Below are 22,405 nucleotides of genomic sequence, written 5' to 3'. Positions count from 1 at the left end.
GACCAGAAAATAAATAGGTAGATAAATAAAAAGCAAGAAACCAAACAAAACAAAAGAAAAATAAACAGATGCATAGACACACAAATACACAAGTACGTTCATTTAGAGGATTCAGGGAATAATTTTGCAAATCTTGGTATGTTTATTGGTAATAATTAACCTGAATTATTTAGGACGAGTTTTCAGTTCCAGGAGGAAAAGGCACAAATTTAGGAGCTAGCTTTGTGCTTGTGAATGAAAAATTTAGCGTTAAAAAATAAAATAAAAAAAATAATAAAAAAGTATGACAATGGCTTCCGTAAAGGGCTCTGGCCAATCGGTGCGCTCGTCATCTGTGGCGCTGCTCCTGATTGGGTAAGATGTGCGTGTGGGCGGGATATTTGCGGCCGCTCCGCTTCCTCGTCTTCTCTGTGATCCGCTGTGGATTTGAGCATGAAGAGGACTATTTTTTCTGTAACCTGCGCTGCTCCGCGTCACTGTTAATCGTGTGTTTCACAGTTTACGCGGTGTGGCGGCTGCGGGAGAAGGTTTCTGACCGGACTCTGCAGTTTTTCATGGACCGGGGTCACATAAAGCGGAGGGACGCTGCTGAGGTGAGGTGGTCTCACGCGGTGAACAGCAGGGGTCACCTGACCGAGGCTCTGGCAGGTGAGACGCACATGATGGAGGCTGACGTCATCATCAGAGGTCATGACCCCAGGGAGCCCGTCATGGCTCACCCTCCGGACACGGACAGTGACGTCACGCTGCGGGAGTGGCTCGAGGAGGTGAAGGAGCGCGAGAAGGGGATCAAACTGGACTTCAAGAGCCTGGAGGCGGTGTCTCAGTCTGTCCTCCTGCTGCAGGAGGTCCTGGACCACAACAGCTGTCCTCTGTGGATCAACGCAGACATCCTTACTGGTCCTGGGGGACAGGACAGACCTCTTGACCCTCAGTCTTTCCTCTCAGCTGTGAGGACTCTCCCCCCGCACACTGTGCTGTCTCTGGGGTGGACTACAGGGTCCACAGCGGGGACAGATAACCCCGGGTACAGCTGGGACATGGTGCACCTCATGGAGGACATCTGCAGAGACCTGAAACATGCAGTCACCTTCCCAGTGCAGGCAGCCCTCCTGTCCCAGTCCCTGTCCCAGCTCAGGTGGCTGCTGCAGCAGTCAGACAGGTACTCTCTGACAGTGTGGACGGGACAGAAGGACGAGTACTCACTGCAGGACTTACTGTCCTACAGGACAGAGTTTGACGTCAGTAGGATCTACTACGACCTGCCGGAGTCTCAGAGGACAGAGATCAGTCTGACAACGCAGCAAAACACCCGGAAGTCTTGTTTATTATTTATCTGTCTCTAGTTTCTGCTGTGGGACAGAGATTCTCAATTTATGCCCCCGAGGGTCCTGAAATCTGATAAAAACTCTAAAATCCTGGAAATGTCCTACAAACATGCTCCATCCACAAATCATTTTCAAAAATCACATCATTTTCATGTTTTTTTCGGTGAAAATGAAATATGACCTTATATCACGCAGTCCTATTATTTATTTATTTATTTATTAGTTACTTTTTATCATTAGATTAATTAAATAAAAAAATATATAGTGAGACTTCGTTGGCCCTGGGAGAAAAGATTAAGATGATAAACATGTTAAAACAGCAATACTTCCAAAATAAAAATCAATATTATTTTCAGTTATGAGTACTTTTTCTCTCGGTTTTTTGACACTTATACTTTGCTACTTTTACATAAGTAAATTTTGAATGCGGGACTTTTATTTGTAACAGATATTTACAATTTCCACAACTCAGTTTATAATGTTATAATTACAGTTATTGTTCATTTTATTTTCTTTGTCTGTGGGACTCTGTGAATGCATGAGGGGATTTATTTTTGTACACAGATTTACATGTTTTGATATAGTTTTGAAACTTCAATATAAATATTGTTTAAAAAATGCACAAAATAAACGTTCGGATTCACACTCAAAAAACAACTACGGAAAAAAAAACAGACAACTTTTGATATTCAAGCATTTATTTTTCCTCTGATCATAATGTATAAATAAAGAATTTATATCATAAAAGTATAATTTGGCCCAAAGCAAGACAAGCCTCTAAAAAGTCCTAATAAATCCTCTGCTTTCACTTTTATTTAGCTCATACCTGAAATGTGATTTTTAACTGTCAGTCGCATGAAAACATCCTCACTGTTCCTTTATCAAAATCAGTCACGTTAAATCTCCGATTGAAGTAAACTCAGCTACAGTGTCAGAAAAACTCCTCAGTGCCTCCGAAATATTTCTGCGGTGAAATGTTTCAAACCTGCCGACAGCATGAAATCATCGTCCTCCTGAAAGTGTCTGTGGTTGTAAATACACCAGCTGTATAAAAAGGCACTGTTCCATTTCGGGTGAAAGTAATGGAAAACACTAAAACAACATAATAATTACTGCATGTACATGCATGTACTGCATCTAAAGTACATATACTCACTTTTCTACATGTGACAGTGAAAGAGATTCAGAGATCTAAAAACATCGACATGGTGTAATGTGCTCGGTACGCTGCGTTCAATGCCTTCAAAACTAAGAAAAATAATAATTCTACTCTAAAGATGTCAAAACACTCATTTTCTGCATCCTGTTGTGACACGTGTGCACTAAACCTGCAGGTATTGATATTTAAGTCTGGAGATATTTTATATTTTTCTTATCGTCAAAATGTGATTAATCTTTTAACACCTGGATCAACTTCAGTTTTTTTTGTGCTGCGTTCAGACCTTTTACACAATCATCTAAACCCCTGAAACCAGAGATAATTGGTTTGATTTCATTTTTTAAAAACACTGAAAAAATGGCAATGAGCTCTTGCAAAAAAAAAACACTAACAAAAAAATGGTAAAAGTCGACAAGAAAAAGACTTGAAAACTAGGGAAAAATGTCCCAAAAATTACATTTATTTATCTTATCATTATATAATTCAAATTCTGTTTCTGTTACAGAGAAAAAAAAGATTTTATATTGTTTATTTTCTTTTAAATGACCTTTTTAAGGTTATTTTCTTGGGAAAAAATGTATAGGGAAAAAAAGTAAAATAAAAAAAGGGGAAAACTAGATTTATAACTATCCTAATTTAAAAAAAAATCTACTTGTATTACAAAATTACTACATTTTGTAAACACTAGTCTTATGTAATTTCTTTGTTCTCTTATTTAAAAAATAATATTTTTCAGGGTAATTTTCTAGTAATTTTTACTAATTTCTAGCAATTTTTCCAGTCTTTTTTTTCTTTCCTTGTCTTCTTCAAAAGTTTTTGCAAAAAAAATCAAATCAATTAGCTCAGGTCTCAAAGGGTTAAACACCAGATCATACATTTGAAAAACTCAACAGCAATGTATTTTCCCAAAAATCATAACGCGGTTACTCACAATAATCCACAGACCTCACTGTGAGCGGTTTCGTATAGGAACTACTTTCTCTCTACCGAACAACACCCACCGACTGTATCACTGTGCAGAAGGAAGTGTGCTAACATAATTTGTTTTTTTGATGTTTGACAATAGAAAAATACAGAATAACACCAGACTTTCTCTTTAACTGTTGATAAAATCTCCTGGAGTAACTTTCTCCTCCTCCTGAACCATCGCTGTGATTCCATCCGTTTGTATCACTGCTCAGTTCGCTGGTTTTTGTTTCATCATATCGTCGCCTTCGGCGCCGTTTCATAAAAGCTTCTTAGACTCGTTCTTTGTGTGAGTGAAGCATTAAAGGAGCTGTATGCAACGTTCAGAGTAAAGCTAAAATACAGCCCATATTAACCTCATAACGTCTCATCAGTCCTGAACCACAGCACCGGTTTTCAGATTTCAATTTATATTTAAATTTCAGTGTAGATTTATATTATTATACATTATACCGTCTGATATTATTATACATTATACCGTCTGATATTATTATACATTATATTGTTATTATTGTTGTTATTTTACCATTGCAAGTGTCCTCATCATTGTTACTGTGTTAAGAAGAGAAATTTTATTTCTCTATGAATTAAAAAAAAAAAAAAAAAAAGGATTTGGCACAAATAACAGCTGGCTTACGGCCCTGTCTGATTTGGACTTCAGGTATTTTAATACACAGAAGCCATAACATTAAAAACATGTTATAACTGTTTATTTATTTGGTTACTTTAATGATTTTTTTCTTGTTTATCCATCCCTTTTTTTGTAATTGATGATGTAAATTGTAGATGTTTAATTTGGGGTATGTGGGCATCTGTTTCAAAAACTGTGATATAATAATTATAGTAAGTTTAACTAGAGGTTAACTGTTCGGCCGGCCAAGTCTTAAAATGCAAAAGATCGAGGTAATTTCACACCTGGAAAGTTAAACTTTTTTGGCTTCATATGCAACTGAACATCCATCTCTAACACTGTATCCAGTTCTCCTAATACATCCACGGGACACACACGACGGACGCACGTGCACGCACGGCCGGATCGTCCACCGCAACAAATAACAAAAAATCTCAATGAAAACACGCAGAGAGAGACTCGTTACTGCACCTTACATTTACTCGGCAGACAGCTGTTTGCTGCTGTATTAATGCTCTGAATGTCACATACAGCTCCTTTAACCCTTTGAAACCTGGAACAGATGCCTTTCACAAGCAATCTGACCCTCTGAAACCTGAGCAAATTGATTTAATTTATTTCAATAAAATGGGAAAAAAAGGCAAAAACAAAAAATGTCCCACAAAGTGCATGAAATTAGTAAAATGTAACAAAAAAAGTTTTTAAATAGAGGAAATATTATTAGGATATTATCCAAAAAAAGGGAAAAATGTCCCAAAAACCATATTTAAAATTAAAACAATTTTATATTTTAACAATTTTATATTTTAAAATGATTAATTTTCAGCATATTTTAGGTAATTTTTTTGTTTGCTTTCTACTTTTTTGTGCATATTTCCAGGTAATTTTCCTGTAACCTTTTTTACAAATTTTGTGCTAACTTCCATGTCTTGTTAAGTCACTCGTAGCCTTCTCCCCATGTTTTTCAAAGAAATTAAACCATTTTGCTCAGGATTCGAAGGGTTAAACACTCCATGTGGAAAGCATTTTGAGTGTTTTCTTTAACAAAGGTTATGTACGTAACTTGGCTTGATAAAGTGAGACTCCTCACGTATGACAGATTGTGTGATCACAGCAGCTTTTTGCAATAAATAGTACAATCACGTTGTAGTAAGTGCACATCTGTTCGTTTTGGTTTGTAGGATCAAGCATCTTTGGCCGCAGCGCAAATCACTCGTAGTGTTTGTTTTGACACCCGATGGCAGAGCGGGGCACATCTGGAGCACCGAGCGAGCTGGTGCAAACGTTAGCGAATCACTGCGGCGCAGTGTGAGCCAGACTGTGATGCGTGTTGGCGGTGGCACACGGTGAGAGCGGGTTCACAGGCTGGTGATGTATTCGGCGCCGTTAGACGAGGCCTTGTCTTTGTCCCCCTCTGTGGGCACGCTGCTGTACTGACAGCCCGGAGCCAAGTCAACAGAGGGTTTCGCTGGCTCGGGCAGCGCGGATGGCTGACCCTGCTTTGACAACTTCCTGTCCCTTTTATCCAGCCAGCAGAACGACACCATGAGGAACACGGCGGCGGAGGCAACGACGGCACTGCAGGCAAAGAAGACGTAGAAGTAATGGCCCGTCTTATCGACCAGGACTCCTGCAACAACAAGAAAAATCATCAGTTTAATATTTTATCTTTTCCTGGTAACTTTTTTTCTATAATTTCCCGACAGAGTCGCATAAATATTAAGGGGAAAGTTCCTGAAAATTGTTAAAATTCAGATTAATTAATTCCAATTAATTGCTGGAGCAGTGCCTCCCATGAGGAGGGCGCATACACATTTTTACCAATACATTTCCATGACTTTGAGGTAAATTTTAAAGACCATACACTCTCTGAAACGACCGTCGATACTCCAATAATCAGTTATTTTTCATTATATAATAGCTTTTTAAATACATTAAACATTATTTTTAAAAAGTCAGCACTGGATTAGAAATATTATTGAAAATATACATATCTATTTGCCTTTTTTTCCTTTAAATTTCACTTCTAATTTCCAAAGAGGCCGTGGTTTTGGAAGGCGTGTTTTCTTTAAAAATCACCAAAAACGACACCATTTATAACAGCCAGAAACTGTAAAAAACACAAATTATTATTGATTTTCAAAATTTCTGACTGTCCTTTGCACACATCGTATGTTATTATACAGCTTCATGAAACAGAAGTCTATGACTTTTTCAAAACATTCATTTTCCAAAACTTTTCCAGGGAGGGAAATTGTTTTTTTGTAAATTCCATGACTTTTCCAAGTTTTTCATGACTGCAAGAGGTTGTGAGATAAATCTGAGGAGTCAAGAAATGGTTAACAGGACAGGAAAACAGAATAATAACATGTTTCTGCTGCACTGAATTCAGCTTATTTCTTCTTGGTTGAACTTGTCACAGCTGGCGGAGATACGCAGCCGATGATGAGAGGCTGCATGAGCACAGCTTCATTTTAGACGGATAGTTTGGATCTTTTGAAGTGGGGTTGTTTGAGGTTTTAAAACTTTAAAAATATATATTTTCAATTTCCAGCTCAGCTCCTACAATAAGTCTAAAATACACTGTGGAAACTAAATAGTTACATTCAGACTGTTCAGGTCAAAAAATGCTCCATTGAAACCCATTAAACTGACATTTTTGATCCCACAGCCATCAGAGCAGAAAAACATGACTTGTATCATTTCTGGGTCATTCTGGACTTTTCTTTTACTATTTTCCACCTGATGATGTCATTTCTTAACCAAATTTGGCATCTGGATAAAATACACGCTATTCCCACCATGTGACCTGTCACAATCAATGTTGCAGCTAATCATTGACGTTTCCCAGACTGAGATAATCAAAGAAAAAATCTACTTTGCATGAAGTAAATTGAAAATAATTCATTTTTGTTTGTTTTTTTCCATCTAAAATCAGTGGAATCATGTCAAAAACCTGGCATTTAAAGGGTTAAAATTCTGAAAATAAATACATATTTATTATTAATGATTAAGACTGATTTTGGTTAAAAAATAATATTTTAAATAATATTAATGTATAATATTTATCAAAGCTTGATTCTGAAAAGCACAGGCTGTCTCTCCAGACTGGGAGCGTCCTGCCTGACACGACACGACTACAGATCAGACACTCTGATCTCCATTTAAGTGTCAGAGGCCAAAACGTTTGGGTTCGTTGAACTAGAGTCTGAGAGTTGGTGCCCTGCAGGTCAGCTGAGCATGCAAATGTGAAATTTGGCTGCATGCAAATATAATTTGGCACCTTTGAGAAACAAAGTTTACAACAGTAAATGATTAACAGACATTTAAATGGAGACGCCTTCAACACGCAGAACAGCCATGTAACTCATCACTTTTTTCTCTACAATTAACATAAAATAATATTTTTTTGTTTTTCAGGAGAATTAGAATAAATGTAAATATGCTTAAAACAGTAAAAAAAAACAAATATATGTATATATTCTTTTTTTTTCCTTTGATGACCTTTTTCAGTTGCACTGGAGCAAACTCGGTCAGGCTTCCTCATGTGTGGAGGGATCCTGTTGCGACTCGTCTCTGCGGTTACATCACGGCCGGCTTTAGAAGTGGTCTGATAAACGGGGGAGGCACACCTGTCATTTGAGACGAGGCAGCCTCGTGCCCTTTCCCCGCTCCGCTGCCACTGAACTAAAAGTCACTCCGGCAGAATGAAGCAACGACTGGTTTCTTTTTTTTCTTTTTTGTTCTCTGTGTGTTTGGCGGACAGATTGAGAATATGATATTATTATTATGATGTTATTTACAGAGTGAGAACATGATGTTATTTACAGCAACAGCCTTCAGGAGGAGGGAACTTTCTATTCCCGTATTTATGACTTTCACTTAACACAAGCAGAGACGTGTGCAGCAAAACACATGCAGGTCCTCCGACCGCATGTATTTTGTAACTCTGCTCGTGTTTTTAAATCAGTTTCTTTTGGCATTTCGGATTTATGATCTACAGCAGAGATGGACAGAAAACATGAAGTGAGAAACTGTACTGAGCTGCAAGGTCAGTCATAAGGCTCCGATCAGAGGAGACAACTTGGGTTTGTTAAATACAGATAACGAGTTGCAGGTGCTGGGACGGGTTCTTTTAACATGGAAATATCAAGGTCACGGTGACCTTGACTTTTTACCTCCAACCTACATATTCTAATCAATTAATTCTTGAGCCCAAGTGGACGTTTGTGTCAAATTTGAGGAAACTCCCACAAGGCCTTAATGAGATATTGCAATGAGACGGATAAAAGGTCAGAGTGACCCTGACCTTTAACCCCCATATTCTAATCAGTTCATTCTTGGGTCCAAGTGGACATTTGTGCCAAATTTGAGGAAATTCGCGCCAGACCTTTTTGAGATATTGCGTTCAAAAGAATGAGATGGACGCTAGGTCCCAGTGACCTTGACCTTCAACAACCATAATGTCACCAATTCATTCTTGAGTAAAGGTGAATGTTTGTGCCAGATTTGAAGAAATTCCCTAAAGGTGTTCATAGATATAACAATCACAAAAGTGAGACAGAGGAGATCACAGTGACCTTGACTTTTGACCTTTGACCACAAATATCTAATCAGCTCATCCTTAAGTCCAAGTGGACGTTTGTGCCAAATTTGAAGAAAAAAAATCCCTCAAGGCATTTTTGATATATCATGTTTATGAGTGACCTTTACCTTTGAGAATCAAATTCTTATTCGTTTTTTCTTGAGTTCAAGTGGACGTTTGTGCCAAATCTGAGGAAATTCACTCTAGTTGGTGTCATGAGATATTGCAATCAAAAGAATGAGACAGAGGAGGTCACTGTGACCTTGACTTTTGACCCATGGTCATCAAAATCCAATCAATTCATCCTTGAGTTCAAGTGGATGTTTGTGCCAAATTTGTAGAAATTCCCTCATTACTTCTTCCTTGAGATATCATGTTTATTAGAATGGGACGGACGGAGGGACAACCCAAAAACTGACTATCGCCGGTGCAGAGGCATAAAATAAAACTGTTTATACCTGAAACTTCGATCTTCCTGAAGTCTGCAAACAAGCTGCGGCAGATTCTCCGCAGATAATGTGATTAAACTGCGAGTGTGACCCCGTTTCCCACCGTGTGTGAGTTACCTGCCAGTGGAGGCCCGATGAGCAGCGTGATGCTCTCCATGACAGCGAGCAGGCCCAGAGCTGAGGGGAAGCGGCTCATCTCCACGATATCCATGAGGACGGTGAACATCAGGGAGCCCACCACGCTCATGGACAGCCCGTACATCATCACGTACGTCAGCAGCACGGGGAAGCTGGGCCCGATGCAGCAGATACTGTTACTGAGCCCGTTGACCAGCAGAGCCGACGCAAACACGTAAATGTGTCGCCCTTTGAACCAGGGCATGTTGAAGACGATGCCGAACAGCGGCCGCACCACGATGTTAACCATGCCCAGGATGGAGAGCAGCAGCGCCGCCCGGCTCTGCTCCATGTTGTACGCTGTGGCGTAGGGAACCAGATACACCAACGGCACCACGAACCCGAGCATCATCCAGGTGATGCCGATGGCGTACACGCAGTACCGGGAGTTGTAGCAGAACTGGTCGAACGCCATGTGTTTGCTCAGGGAAGCTAACAAATAACCCCATATCCTCCTCATCCTTCCTTTTTTCTTCCTCACGGTTTCCTCCTCGGGCGGAGGCGGGCCGTGGTTCATCAGCGGCTGGCCCCGATGCTTGGGGCGCTCCACGGGCCTCATCACGGCCCCGCACACGCAGCAGTTCAGCAGGATGGCCCCCAGAACGAGGAAACTGCCCCTCCAGCCCAGCTCGGTGTGGAGGTAGTTACCCAGCAAGGGCAGAGTGCACAGTCCCAGCGCCGTGCCCGTGGAGGACATCGCGTTGGCGAATGCACGACGACGCACAAAGTAGTGACCGAGGATCGTCACCGCCGGCTGGAAGCAGAAGCAGAAACCGAGTCCTGAAACGACAACAAGACAGTCAGAACGAGTTTAAGGATGACGCTGAGCTTATTGATTTATTGTGTTATGGGGGGATGACGTTTTTCAGAGCTAAAAAACGGAAACCGGGTTTGGTTGGCACACTTTTCACTTAATGCCATAATTTTCTGGCATTATTGAAATTACTATTTAAATAATTTGATACCTTTTTCAGAGCCAAACCTGAAGGTACAATTTTGTACAACGTAAAAAGTGCATCCTCCTAAAATTTTGCCTCCTCAGGATGTGAGAAGTACAGAATTATTATCATTTTAAAGTTTTTTTTTATTTTTAGGTCATTCTTGCTTTGTATTTCTTAAATTTACTTTCTCTTTTTATTTTTGTTGTTTAGTTTTTAAGTTTTTTTGGCAAATTTTCAGGTATTTTTTCATACCTCAGATTTTTTTGCTAACCTCTGAATCATTTCTTCTTTCGTTGTTTTTTACCTTCTTCCCATGTTTGTTTTTTTTAACTCCCAATCAAAAAAATACAATCAAATTACGTATTTAAAGGGTTAAATACATAATTTGATTGTACTTCCATCTTTGCTGAGCCACAATTTTGTGTGAAAGGAATAAAAAACCCGTCCCGTATAGACGCCTGTCCCAAAATATAAGTCTGTTGAGTTCAACGATCAAAGGAAATAATAGCTATAAATTAAAGTTTTACAGTAAGTCTCCTTTAAGTTGTCTTTTTTAATTCCTTCTTTCACACGGAGCAACGTGAGCTTTAATTTGGAGTCATGTTTTCATCAAATATATCTGGTTTTGTTGTCTGCGAACTCCTGAGAAAAGTCTCTGGTTTGTCAGCTGCTGTTTGGTTTCTTCGTCAGGTGTCAGCTGGCGCCATAAATCAGCTGAATGTTTGCTGACCTGTAATAACCCCGGCCGTGATGTAGAGCTGGATGATGGACTGGGTAAACGAACTGGCGGCCATCCCGAGCCCACTCAGGACGCCGCCCAACATGACTGTCGCCCGGCAACCGAGTCTCTCCACCAGCACGCTGCAGAAAGGACCTGCGGATCAAAAGTAATGCTCTTAGTTTAATGCATGCCGGAGCAGAAACGGGCGCACACAGAGGCGGAGGTCACCTTTCACATAACTTGTGTTTAGCCGTAATCTGTACCAGCTGAATGAAAGAGAGCACAGAGAGCACGACTGAACCCATGTTTGCTCTCACGCCTTCTTTGTGTGCACATGACGTATAAAACTGTCACTTTGCTGAGCAATATAACGATTTTGTTCCACCAACAACAAAATAGGCCGCGTTTAATGGCTAAATTCTCATTATTTCTATCATTATGTTTTCATTACTCCTCAGTATGCATCAAAGAGAACTTCTATATTATGTATCCTGAAGCCTCGGTGCTAAATCCAGCGGGGTATATCGGTTAAAGGTCACCAACAAGGGTGCTGAATTCAACACGCCTCTGTTGTTGGGCAACAGGCACTGATGGGGATAATACCTGAACCTCACGCAGGCTCGCTGTTTTAGGACCAGAGGAGGACGTTTTCTGTTCCTTTAGTTGAGTAAAACTACTGTTCATTTTTTAAATAAGTTAAAAAAAGTATAAATACCGCATTAAAATATCACTTAAGTGAAAGGAAGTAAGTTTAATCAAGAAAATGTACTTAAAGTATTTATTCAGGAATACATAGACATTTTTTCAAACTATAAAAAAGGAAAAAATATTAACTTTAATGTTGTATACTTTGTTTATTAAAATATTTTTTATAATAATAAAAAATAAATTAAAAAAAAAAACCAAAGACACACAGACACTCAAAACTTTTTTTAAAAAAAAGAGGAAAAAAAAAATGACTTAAATGTTTTCTGTCAATCACCCAAACAGGAAAACTGAAAAAACCCCAAAACACACACTCCTAAAACTGAAAACTATTCAAAAAATGGGATTAGAGGAGGAAAAAACAAGAAAATGACTTAATGTATATAATATTTCTAGTGTTTTTAAGTGAACATTTTGGGAAAAAAAATGTAAATGTAGTAGATAAATGTAGTGGAATAAAAGTATGAAGTGGCGTGAAAAGAAAGTCCTCAGTTTTATAGTGGACAGTGAACACGAGCAGCTTTGTGCTGCTTAATGAAGATAAAGCTGAGATTCTCGTCACATTTCTGTCAGCTCAGGAAAAAGCTGAAGATCAAAAGCATTCCTGTCTGCAAAAATCATGAGAACGGTGCAACTTTCACACTAACTGCACTCTGTTTTAGCTCTCTGCACTCTGAACCGCTGCTTTTAAGAGTAACAGTTTTTTTTTTAGTATATACACATTTATATTTTTATCCTGCAATATTTTTTCTATATTTAAGTTTTTAAGAAAAAAATCACAAACCATCATAAACTTTATATAAATTCATATTAACATCTTTGCACTACTTGTAACTGCACTATTACCCACACAGACTTGTGTACATTAGCTAAAATTGTTTAATTAGGGCGTGTACTTATGTAAATTCAAAACTATAATTTTCTGGATTTATCTGTTTTGTTTTTTTATTTTCTTTTTATGTTTAATGTTTAATTTGTGTACACTGAGAGCAAATTCCTTGTTTGTGTGAGCAAACTTGGCCAATAAAGCTGATTCAGATTTGAAGCTGGGCATGAGGATTAAGAGGTCAAAATCTGTTTACATGATGATAATAGGTAACTGATCTGTGCCACATCACTGCCAAAAACGGTGCTTTCTGTTGTGTTTTCATGAATGAGGGGAGCCAGGTAAAATAAATTTACGTCTGAAGGCATCACAGACAGCACAGACGTGTCCGGAGAGCTTTTTTTGACAGAAAAAAGGGTGCGAGAGGTCGTTACTGAGCACCGGCTGCAGGAAAACTGCACACGTGTGCGAACCGAAACTTCATCCTCTCATCTTTTATTAATAACTTCGAAAGTCTCTCATTAAAACGTGTTTTTTATCGCTGATAAACTGGGAGTGAAAATGTCATTAAACCAGTCTGATATTAAAACTAACTTAACGTAACTTTCACCCACATTTTGTCCAGCCAGGAAACTCAAATTATTCGTATCCATCCTGCTGCATTATCTGTTAACGTCTCAAAAAACATCTTTTTAATCCTTCTTACTCAGAAAGTCTGCAGGATTAACACTGTTCCTTCCTGTTAGCGCGTCCAAGGGTGAATATCCCTTAAAATTCACCTCACCGTGCCAAACTCCTGCCTACTTTCATTGATTTTAAGAGGAAGTCTCTCTCAGTCTCAGAGCTCCGGCTGCATAAAACCATCACAGTATTTACATCCTGCTACACAGGAGCAAGAAGTTCACCTTCATCTTCTATACTGACTTTATCTGACCTTGCACAGCCGACGCCACTTCCTGTTTCACGCGGTTACATAATGCGTCGTTGAGGAAGGATGTTGACATTAGTGAGATAGCGCCGTGGTGCAACACGCTGACGACTTGTGCGCTGACAAAAGGACGAAGTAGTTTCTGCACAACAATCGGCAGTTTTTGATGCTGCAGTATTTATGATCTGTATATTTTCTGCAAAGGCCATTCAAGCAATTAAAAAAAGTTTGTATTAGCAGTAACTTCCTGCAGCTGTAAGACTGCAGGAGAGTGAAGCATAAACAGCACAGTTTCACACACATTTGTTCGTTTATGGCAGCCCGCCACGGTTAAAGCATCTACCGCCACACGCAGAGTTTCTATTTTTGGAGCAGTGTTATTATTGTTAATGAAAACTATGCTGAAAATGACTCATCAACAACTTTTTTTTCCTAAAACGAGACACTCACGAGGTAAAAATAGATTCTGATAATAAAAACTATGAAAAAATCTGTGTCATTTTCATTAACAAGACGAGGTGAAAATGTCATCTGACATTCAAAATGAGAGGAGAGAGCATTTTGCAAATGCTTCCTGACCTTTATTTCTGAGTGTCTTTAGGAAAAATGTTGAGTGCTAAATTCCCTCTGAGCTGCAGGTAATAACCAGTGACAGTTTCTTTGTAGTCTAATCTTCTTAAATCAACACCAGCACAGCGAGACAGCTCGAAACACCCACAAATTCTCTCTCTGGTTTCACATTTTCCCCGTAAAACAACAGCAGGAGGGGACTAAAGTTACCGCAAAACTGGAGGGCTTTATAGGGCAGCTTAAACCTTTAACACTTTAACTGTCACCATTTTCAAGACGCCTTTCACAAGCTGAGAAACCTGAACATTTAAACATTTAAACCTCTGACGCTCAAGAAGACTGGTTGGATTTCTTTTGAATACATGTGGGAAAATGCAAATAGCAAAGTCCTACGAATTAAAAAATATTTTTTAAAAAAAGGGGTATAAGGTGGCGAGAAAGTGCCCTTAAAATTAGCTCAGTGGGATTATTACATCAATTTATAAAAATCCAGAAAAACATACTTATAAATGTTCTAAATAAATATTTAAAATGATGCCACAGAAAGAAAACTGATTTTTAAAAGATGTTTTAGCTCATCAAAAAGTTATTTTATTACTTGCTTTAAATATATATATATATATAGTGACTGTTTGAGAAACCAGTTGACGGAGTGGTAGACCAGCAACTCCTGTGTTGTGAGAGGTAAAATTACTGTATTTGTCAGTGGGGTTTGGTGAGTATAAACAGAGTCAGATTTAACAGCTTCAGTTACCTCTCAGAAGGGCTAATAAAGTGGTGAAAATATTCCATCGTCTATGACTAAATAACTCATAAAACCCCACTTCAAAACATCCAAACTAACCTTTTCAGTTTAATAGGCTATTAGTGCTTTTTATTAACAACTGAGGGGGCGTTAAATTTGAAAAACACAGAAAAGAACGCAGATGGACCAATAAACATAAACCCTCTAAAACATGAGAAAATTGGCTCTATTTCTTTCAAAAATTATAGACAAAATAGTAAGAAATCAGTAAAAAGGTTAAAAGGAAATTACCTGAAAATAATAAGAAAAAAAAAGAAAATGACCCAAAAAGTGGAGAAAATTAAAAAAATATATATGTATAATGTTTTTTTCCATAACATAATTTTAAATATATAATTAAAAAGATTATAAATATAGTTTCTGGATATTCTCCCCTAGTTTTTATAAAAATCTATGATAATTCTCCCTCTTTTTTAAAACTAAGTTTTAGCTTTCAGGTCATGTTATGTTTTACTAATTTCTGAAAGAAATCAGGTTGAGAGGGTAGTTACACGCTCATTACGTAAGTGCAAGGCTATAAAAAAAAAACGTACATGAGAAAAAAGTCACGTCTGTACGTTTCCTCTTCAAACCAAACCAAATCAAACCAATCTGCTCAGGTGTCAAAGGGTTAAAGAGCTTGTGAAATGTGACTGAGAAAATGACCTGAAAATTAGTTTTAAAAAAATGGGGGGGGATTATTAGAAAGTTATCAAAAAAAGGGAAAAATGTCCAGAAAGCTTCACTTATCATTATTTATCTATAGTTATTTATTTTAATTATTTTAGGACAAAAAATTAGCACTTTTTCAGCATTTTCTTGATTTCGTTTTTATTTTTTTTGTGCTATTTTCTGGTAATTTTCTTTTCTTTTTTTTTTTTTTTACTAATTTCTTCCTATTTTTTAACCATGTGTTGTGGCACATTGCTTATTGTGAAAAGCGCCTAAAACTGATGTCCAACCAGGTCTCAGAGGGTTAACTCAAACAGGTCCCAGTTTATTTTACCTCCCGCATGAAGCATCGACGTCATGATGGAGGGCACCCAGGAGGTCTCGCTGTTGGTGGCGTGGAACTCGTTCTGCAGGTCGGTGTAGAAGATTCCCACGCAGGACGGGAACGCCAGGGTCAGCGCCAGGTCCATGATGGTGGCGGCCAGCACCACCCACCCCCAGCCGCCATCTGGAGCTGCGGTCGCTCCCGTCACGGCCGCGGAGTCTCTGCGCTCGCCCCCCTGCCCGCCCTCCTCGCATTCGCAGTCGTTGGCCTCTTGACCTTTCTGCATGCCGTTGGCCAGCTCGAGGTCGGCGGAGGCCCTCGAGCGGAGGCAGCGATCGCTCGTCCCTCCGATCCCATTTCTCTGAGTCATTTTCTGCTCTGCGCTTCAGGAGACGCTCCTGTGTTCGCTCTGCAGGGAGTGGAGTCGCCGCCGCTGTCCATGTCACTGCTGCGACCGCCAGAGACACCTGTAACCACAAAGCAAACACTCCGTCAGGCCGCACAGCGAAGGAAGGCGACTTTACGCACGGAAGTGTCGGTCTGTTTGTCCAACACTTTGGTCCTCACTGAAATGTCTCAACAAATATTTGATGGAGAAAATTAAAGTTAAAAAAAACAAAGAAAGACATGTGGGTTCATTATTATGAGAAACAAATCTTACATTAAAACATTGTCATTTGATCCCTTTTTTAACCCTTTGAAACCTGGAGTGACATCACTTTTCTTGTGCTGCTTTCGGACGCCTTTCACAAGTATATAACCTTTAAAATCTGAGCAATTTCTCTCAAAAACATGGCGAAAAAAGCAATGAGAAAGCTGTGATCAGCAAATTGCAGGAAATTATTAGATTTAGATTTTTTTTTTTTTTAAAGATAGAGAAAAATGTAAAAAAAAAAAAAAAAAAAAAAAAAGCTAGGGAAAACTATATTAATAATGACCAAAATTACATATTTAAAATTATGTTACAAACTTATAATTTACATATATTTATATTATTTATATTTAACAAATAATTTTCATTTATCTATCTATTTATTTAACTAATTTTCAGGCATTTTTCTGTATTTTTTTTATTTGGCTAATTTTTTTTTTTTTTAAAGATTATTTTTTGGGCTTTTATTGCCTTTAAAGGACAGAACCGTTTAAGCGTGAAAGGGGCGCCGCTCTATCCATTTTTCTTTACTTCCCCATCGCCTTCTTCCAATGGTTTTGAAAGAGTTTATGTTGAAATAAAGAAGTGCAGCTTTATGAGGGTGTTTTCAGCACATGCATGTTTTGGAGGTTCGGAGCTTGACGTCACAATCTTTCTTTCAGCCTATACCAACACACGCCAGTGGACGGGAGACGTAAACAACAGTGAATGGAACAATGACGGCTTGTTCCTTTAAAACAAAGCCATAAAATACAGAAGGTAACTGTTGCAAGGAAATCGAGGGGAAAGTTCATCTCAGAAAGCAGCTCGAGCTGCAGTGATCTGAACAAAAGCATCCGAAAATGACCGAAATGACCTCATTGTGGCAAAGCTGCAGCACTGATGGACGGTGGACTCTGTTATTTCACTAAAATGTCAAGAAGAAAATAAAATGTCTCGTCTGTGGCGCAGACACTCATTTCCTGTAGAGGCTTCAGGCGCTGCTGAATTTTGGATATCTCTTTTAATAATTCCAAAATACTTTCAACAGCAACAAAAACATCATTTCTGCCATGTTTTTAGGAACAAGAAGTTCAATAAATCCGGCAAAGAATGAGATATAAACAAACCTTTCTATAGGAACATTCAGGATATAGACAGGAACAAAACTAGAAAATTTGGATCATAAAAGTGCAGCTGAAGTTGAGATTTTTTGCTCAGAGTATAAGAATTTTTTTTTTTTAGAGAATTTAAAATTAATTATTGTAAAATTTCATACATTTTAAGATAAAAATGAGACACTAGGGCAAACACATCATCACATGAAACATTTTCTTTTTGTATTACAAGTTTTATTTAAAATGTTATTTTTAATATGCAAATGAGAAAGTATCTAATCAAATGTGTTCATTTGCGTCAAAATTCTTGTCTCACTCTGACATATTAAGAGTCAAAGGCTTTTACACAGGGAATTTCGGATATTTTATCTAAACAGAAAATACTGTCAACAGCCATAAAAACATATTCTGGTGGGTTTTTTTTTCATATTTTTAGATATAAAATGCTCTTAAAAAATAGAATCTGATATGAATTATATATAAACAAACCTTCAGAATACAGACAGGAATAAAACTGGAAAATTTGGTTGATATAAATCCAACTCAAGTTGAGATTTTTTGCCCAGAATATGAGAAAAATGAAATAAAACTATCTAACCAGATATTACCAGATTTGCACAGATTTCCAGAACTAAAGCTGGAAAATTAAATAAAATCAGGTTCAAAATTCTCGTTTCACTTTTATGATATATGAACGAACCCTGTCCAAAACCTTCACAATATAAATAAGAATAAAACTGGAAAATTTGGTGTATTTAAATGCTACTGACGTTGAGATCTTTTGCTTAAGAGTACGAGAAAAAAATAAAATAAAAAATAATGATTTTGGAAAAACAACCTTTAAAATTAAATACTGTAAAATAAGATACACTTTTGAAGCAAAAATAAAACAGTGGGGATAAAAATCTATCTAATATCACCACTTTCTAATAGATATCTAATTTTAACACTCCATAAATAAGAAAATGCTGTCAACAAACATTAAAAAAATCCTTTTCACCACAGTTTTAGAAATACAGTTGGATGAATCAGGCTCTGAACGACATATGACCTCAGTGCTCTTTAAAAACTGCGAAATATAGACATAATTAAAACTGGAAAATCTGGCGTATGTGAGTGTAATTTTGAGAAAATTTCATAAATTTTTAGACCAAAAATAAGACACTTACAAGTTAAAAAATGAATGAACAAACTTGTCATTTGACATTAAGACAGAAGTTTTTTTAAGTTTTCCGAAATGTTATGTTTTAATACGCAAGTGATGATGTATCTAATCAAATACGTAGTTTTACATAAAAGGATGTATAAAGGCAGTGTTCGTGCTGCAGCAGCCGCGGGTTCGATTCCAGCTCTCGCTAAAGGCAAAAATAACTAAAAAATAATCTTTAAAGAACAGAAATCTGAACTAAAATAAACACCAAAATGTGTATTTAGGATGATTTCTTTCAATTAATCTGAAAAAAGACGTAAAAAAAAAAAAGAGAAATACCTCAAACTCTCAAAACTGACCAGTGCGTAAAAAAAACTAACTATTTTCGCCCTAAAATCATGAGATCAGACTTCATGTCTGCAGGTCAGACTGCGGGCGAGTGAAGAAACGTTGTGCTGTGTAAAAATGTCTGTGTGGATGCGAAAGGGGAATCCGGCAGCCATGAGACCGGCGTGCACTTGTGAAAGCGCTCGTGAATAAAAGGCCCTCTGTGCAAATGTTCCTGCACAATTTCCCCCAAAGACTCTGAATATCATTTCCAGATGCACGACGGCTGAGCGGAGCGACGTTTTCCGACGTGAAATCGCTGAGAACACGACGACTGGCTGATGTGACTGTGCTCAGACATGTACTGTGTGGCCAAATGTTTGTGGACGCCTGCACATTACACACACATGTTGCAGGGTTCCCACAGCTTAAGGAAAGTGGAATTTAAGACTTTTTAAAGTAACTTTTTCAGGCCACTTAAAATGAAATTCGAGACCACTTTTAACACAACAGACAAAATTAAAGAAAAAATATAAAAACATGAACCGGCATCAGTTACTACAGGTTAGGGAGAATTTTGTCCAAATATTTGTAATTCTTCTAATAAAATTAAAATTATTTGGTAAATTATTATTATTTATTTTTCAACAGTGCACTATTTTGAGCTTTTCAATGCAATGTCAGAATAAAAAAAATGTAAAAATCCTACCTCCCATGTCTGAGCATTTTTAACAATTAAAAGACTGATTTGAGACATTTATTTATTAATTAAGACCTTATTTTTTGATCAATTAATCGAATGTCTTTTAGGCCTTTTAAGGATCCACAGGAACTCTGGTTATTATATTGGTTTACAAATAATTTAACTTGATTTTCAGTACAGTAAAACTTGTGATGCAAAGAGACAAAATGACCTTGCACATATTGGTTTGATTTTTTTTGAGGCAATGAGCAACTTCGCAAAAACTGAAAGAAATTAGTAGGTATAGGAAATTATTTTTAGAAAGCTAGGGAAAAAAGTTCCACAGGACAATATTGAAAATGATCAGAATTATATATTTAAAATTAATGTAATTATTATATATCTTTTAAAGATATTTTAAGGTCTTTTTGTTGTTATTTGTTTACCTTCCTTTTTTGTTTTGTTTTTGCTAATTTTGAGGTGTTTTTCTTGTATTTTTTTTTACTAATTTCTTGCTAATTCCTGAGTCATTCCCATTTTTTAAAAACAAATCAAACCTGTTTGCCCAGGTATCAAAAGGTTAAGAAAGGAGTTTCACCCTTTGAAACCTGAGTGAACTGGTTTGACTTGAAAAGCAGTAGGCAATAAGCAACATGACAATAAATAAATTAGAAAAAAAACTAAAAATAACAACAAAAAAACAAGTAAATTACCCTAAAAATGCAGAAAGAAAAAAAATGTATGCGTGTGATTTCTTTCTGTAACATAATTAAAAATACATAGCTATAATGATTATTTTTTAAAAATCAAGACATTTTTTCCTATTTTTGGATACATTTCTTATAATTCTACTAACTCATTTTCTCATTCACCTTTTACTAATTTCTTGCAATATGTGGGTGATTTCTCTCCAAGTTGGACATTGCGTTTTATCTAACAAATTTGCATGGATTTCAAAGGGTTAAATTTGACTTTTTGTGCAACATAAAGATTATTTTTTTCATCCACGTGGTGAGAATAGTTTTTTGGGGGGGGGCAGAACAAAAGCACAGAGACGTATGTGGACAGTGGACCTGTCCTGAGACTCCTCTTCCTCCTCTGAGAGGAGCAGTGAGAGGAGCAGTGAGAGGAGCAGTGAGGGGAGCAGTGAGGGGAGCAGTGAGAGGAGTAGTGAGAGGAGCAGTGAGAGGAGCAGAGAGAGGAGCAGTGAGAGGAGCAGTGAGGGGAGCAGTGAGAGGAGCAGTGAGAGGAGCAGTGAGGGGAGCAGAGAGAGGAGCAGTGAGAGGAGCAGAGAGAGGAGCAGTGAGGGGAGCAGTGAGAGGAGCAGTGAGGGGAGCAGTGAGGGGGAGAGGCCTCACATATCTCTGCAATCTGATCCACTGAGCCTGCATGACATCCTGTTTTCACCTCCTGCTCTGTCTCCTGCAGCCCTGCGTCCTCCTGGACATACTAATTAATAATAAGTAAATGTCCCTGAAGGTGTGGGGTGTCGTGGGAGTCCTCCTCATGTCTCCCCTGATCAATAAAAGTGATGCTGAGCTGCTGATCCTCCCTGTGGGACAGCCCACGGAGGGATGACACCAATGCGTTATTGTTTCTTACGCGTCAAATAGTGATATTTTTAACCATTATTATCATTAAATATTAACCAAAATGTTAATTTAAACTGTAATAAAGCTGTTTTTATTCTAGCGTCACCCACGTGGCAACTCGTAATCATTTCGGCGCGTTAAAACGCCTTTAAACGCGGTTCAAGCTCCACCGCAACCTCTTTACACCAAATTATACTGAATAATCGCGAATACTGCTTGTTAAAAAGGTAATTTTACCACATAAATGTGTTGTTGCCATCAGTGTTTCACCCTGCAGATAAACATCCCCGCATCAGCACTTTCGCTGCAAACAAAAAACGAAGCGAATTAAACGGCAATTTTCTCCGTGAATTTATAAATAATTACAATAAAATCACCTGTTTTAAAAAATGTTGGTCCCGCAGCCCCCCCCGTCGGTCCCAGCAGGCAGGCGCGGTCGCTCCTCGATGACTGCCGGGCAGCAGCACCGACTGACCGGGGGTCTGCGGCTCCTCCTCAGCCGCGCGCACGGTGGGAGGAGACTGACGTGGCCGCGCGGGGAGGGTCGGATGCGGGCGCTGTGCACGCGCGCCCCGGAGCTGTGTCAAAGACAGTAAAGACAGATAAACATCTTTATGTACAGTCTGCGGTCGAGGACTGTCTCCCTGTTGATATCTGAACCCACTCTTTTATGAAACGTTCCCGCAATGTTACATGAGAACAAAGAAATAACATTTTCTGAATGCTGCTTTGAAAACGTTATTTGAGGACTGAGATTACACACCTTTTTTTTAAAGATGGAAATGTAATGTAATGTATATATGTTAATAATAATAACAACAACAACAACAACAACAACAATAATAATAATAATAATAATAATAATAATAATAATAATAATAATAATAATAATAATAATAATAATTGATGAATAAATACATAAATTAATAATAATCATCATCATCATCATCATCATGAAAAAAAAAAACTTTTTAAAATGTTTATAGACAATGCTGCCCAAAATTTAGCAAGAACGTTCTGGGCACATAAAGAAAACTTTCCACTGAAAATGTTACTAAACCATTCAGTGGTTGCATTTTTAAAACCAAAAATTACTACCTGGATATGTGTTCCCCTATTTTAAAACCTGAACCGACCC

At 37.9% G+C, this 22,405-nt stretch overlaps 2 protein-coding genes across 2 annotated transcripts; one reads left to right on the top strand and one right to left on the bottom strand.

Moving 5' to 3' along the window:
- Positions 1-466: 466 nt before the first annotated feature.
- LOC121959277 (protein FAM151B-like) lies at positions 467-1,485 on the top strand. The gene has a single exon (XM_042508520.1). It carries the CDS (start codon positions 555-557, stop codon positions 1,344-1,346), a length of 792 nt encoding a protein of 263 aa, XP_042364454.1. The 5' UTR covers positions 467-554; the 3' UTR covers positions 1,347-1,485.
- Positions 1,486-5,004: 3,519 nt separating this feature from the next.
- On the bottom strand, positions 5,005-21,737 carry slc16a5a (solute carrier family 16 member 5a). The gene is made up of 5 exons (XM_042507994.1): positions 21,645-21,737; positions 15,777-16,234; positions 10,967-11,110; positions 9,236-10,075; positions 5,005-5,714 (listed from the first exon to the last, which is right to left on the bottom strand). The coding sequence occupies exons 2-5, from the start codon at positions 16,135-16,137 to the stop codon at positions 5,443-5,445; spliced, it is 1,617 nt and encodes a 538-aa protein (XP_042363928.1). The 5' UTR covers positions 16,138-16,234; positions 21,645-21,737; the 3' UTR covers positions 5,005-5,442.
- Between the last annotated feature and the right edge of the window lie 668 nt (positions 21,738-22,405).

This window comes from Plectropomus leopardus, chromosome 19, assembly GCF_008729295.1.
Source record: "Plectropomus leopardus isolate mb chromosome 19, YSFRI_Pleo_2.0, whole genome shotgun sequence".
NCBI classification, from domain to species: domain Eukaryota; kingdom Metazoa; phylum Chordata; class Actinopteri; order Perciformes; family Serranidae; genus Plectropomus; species Plectropomus leopardus.
Note: the sequence above shows the minus strand (reverse complement) of the source record. Positions and strands in the feature narration are given on the sequence as shown.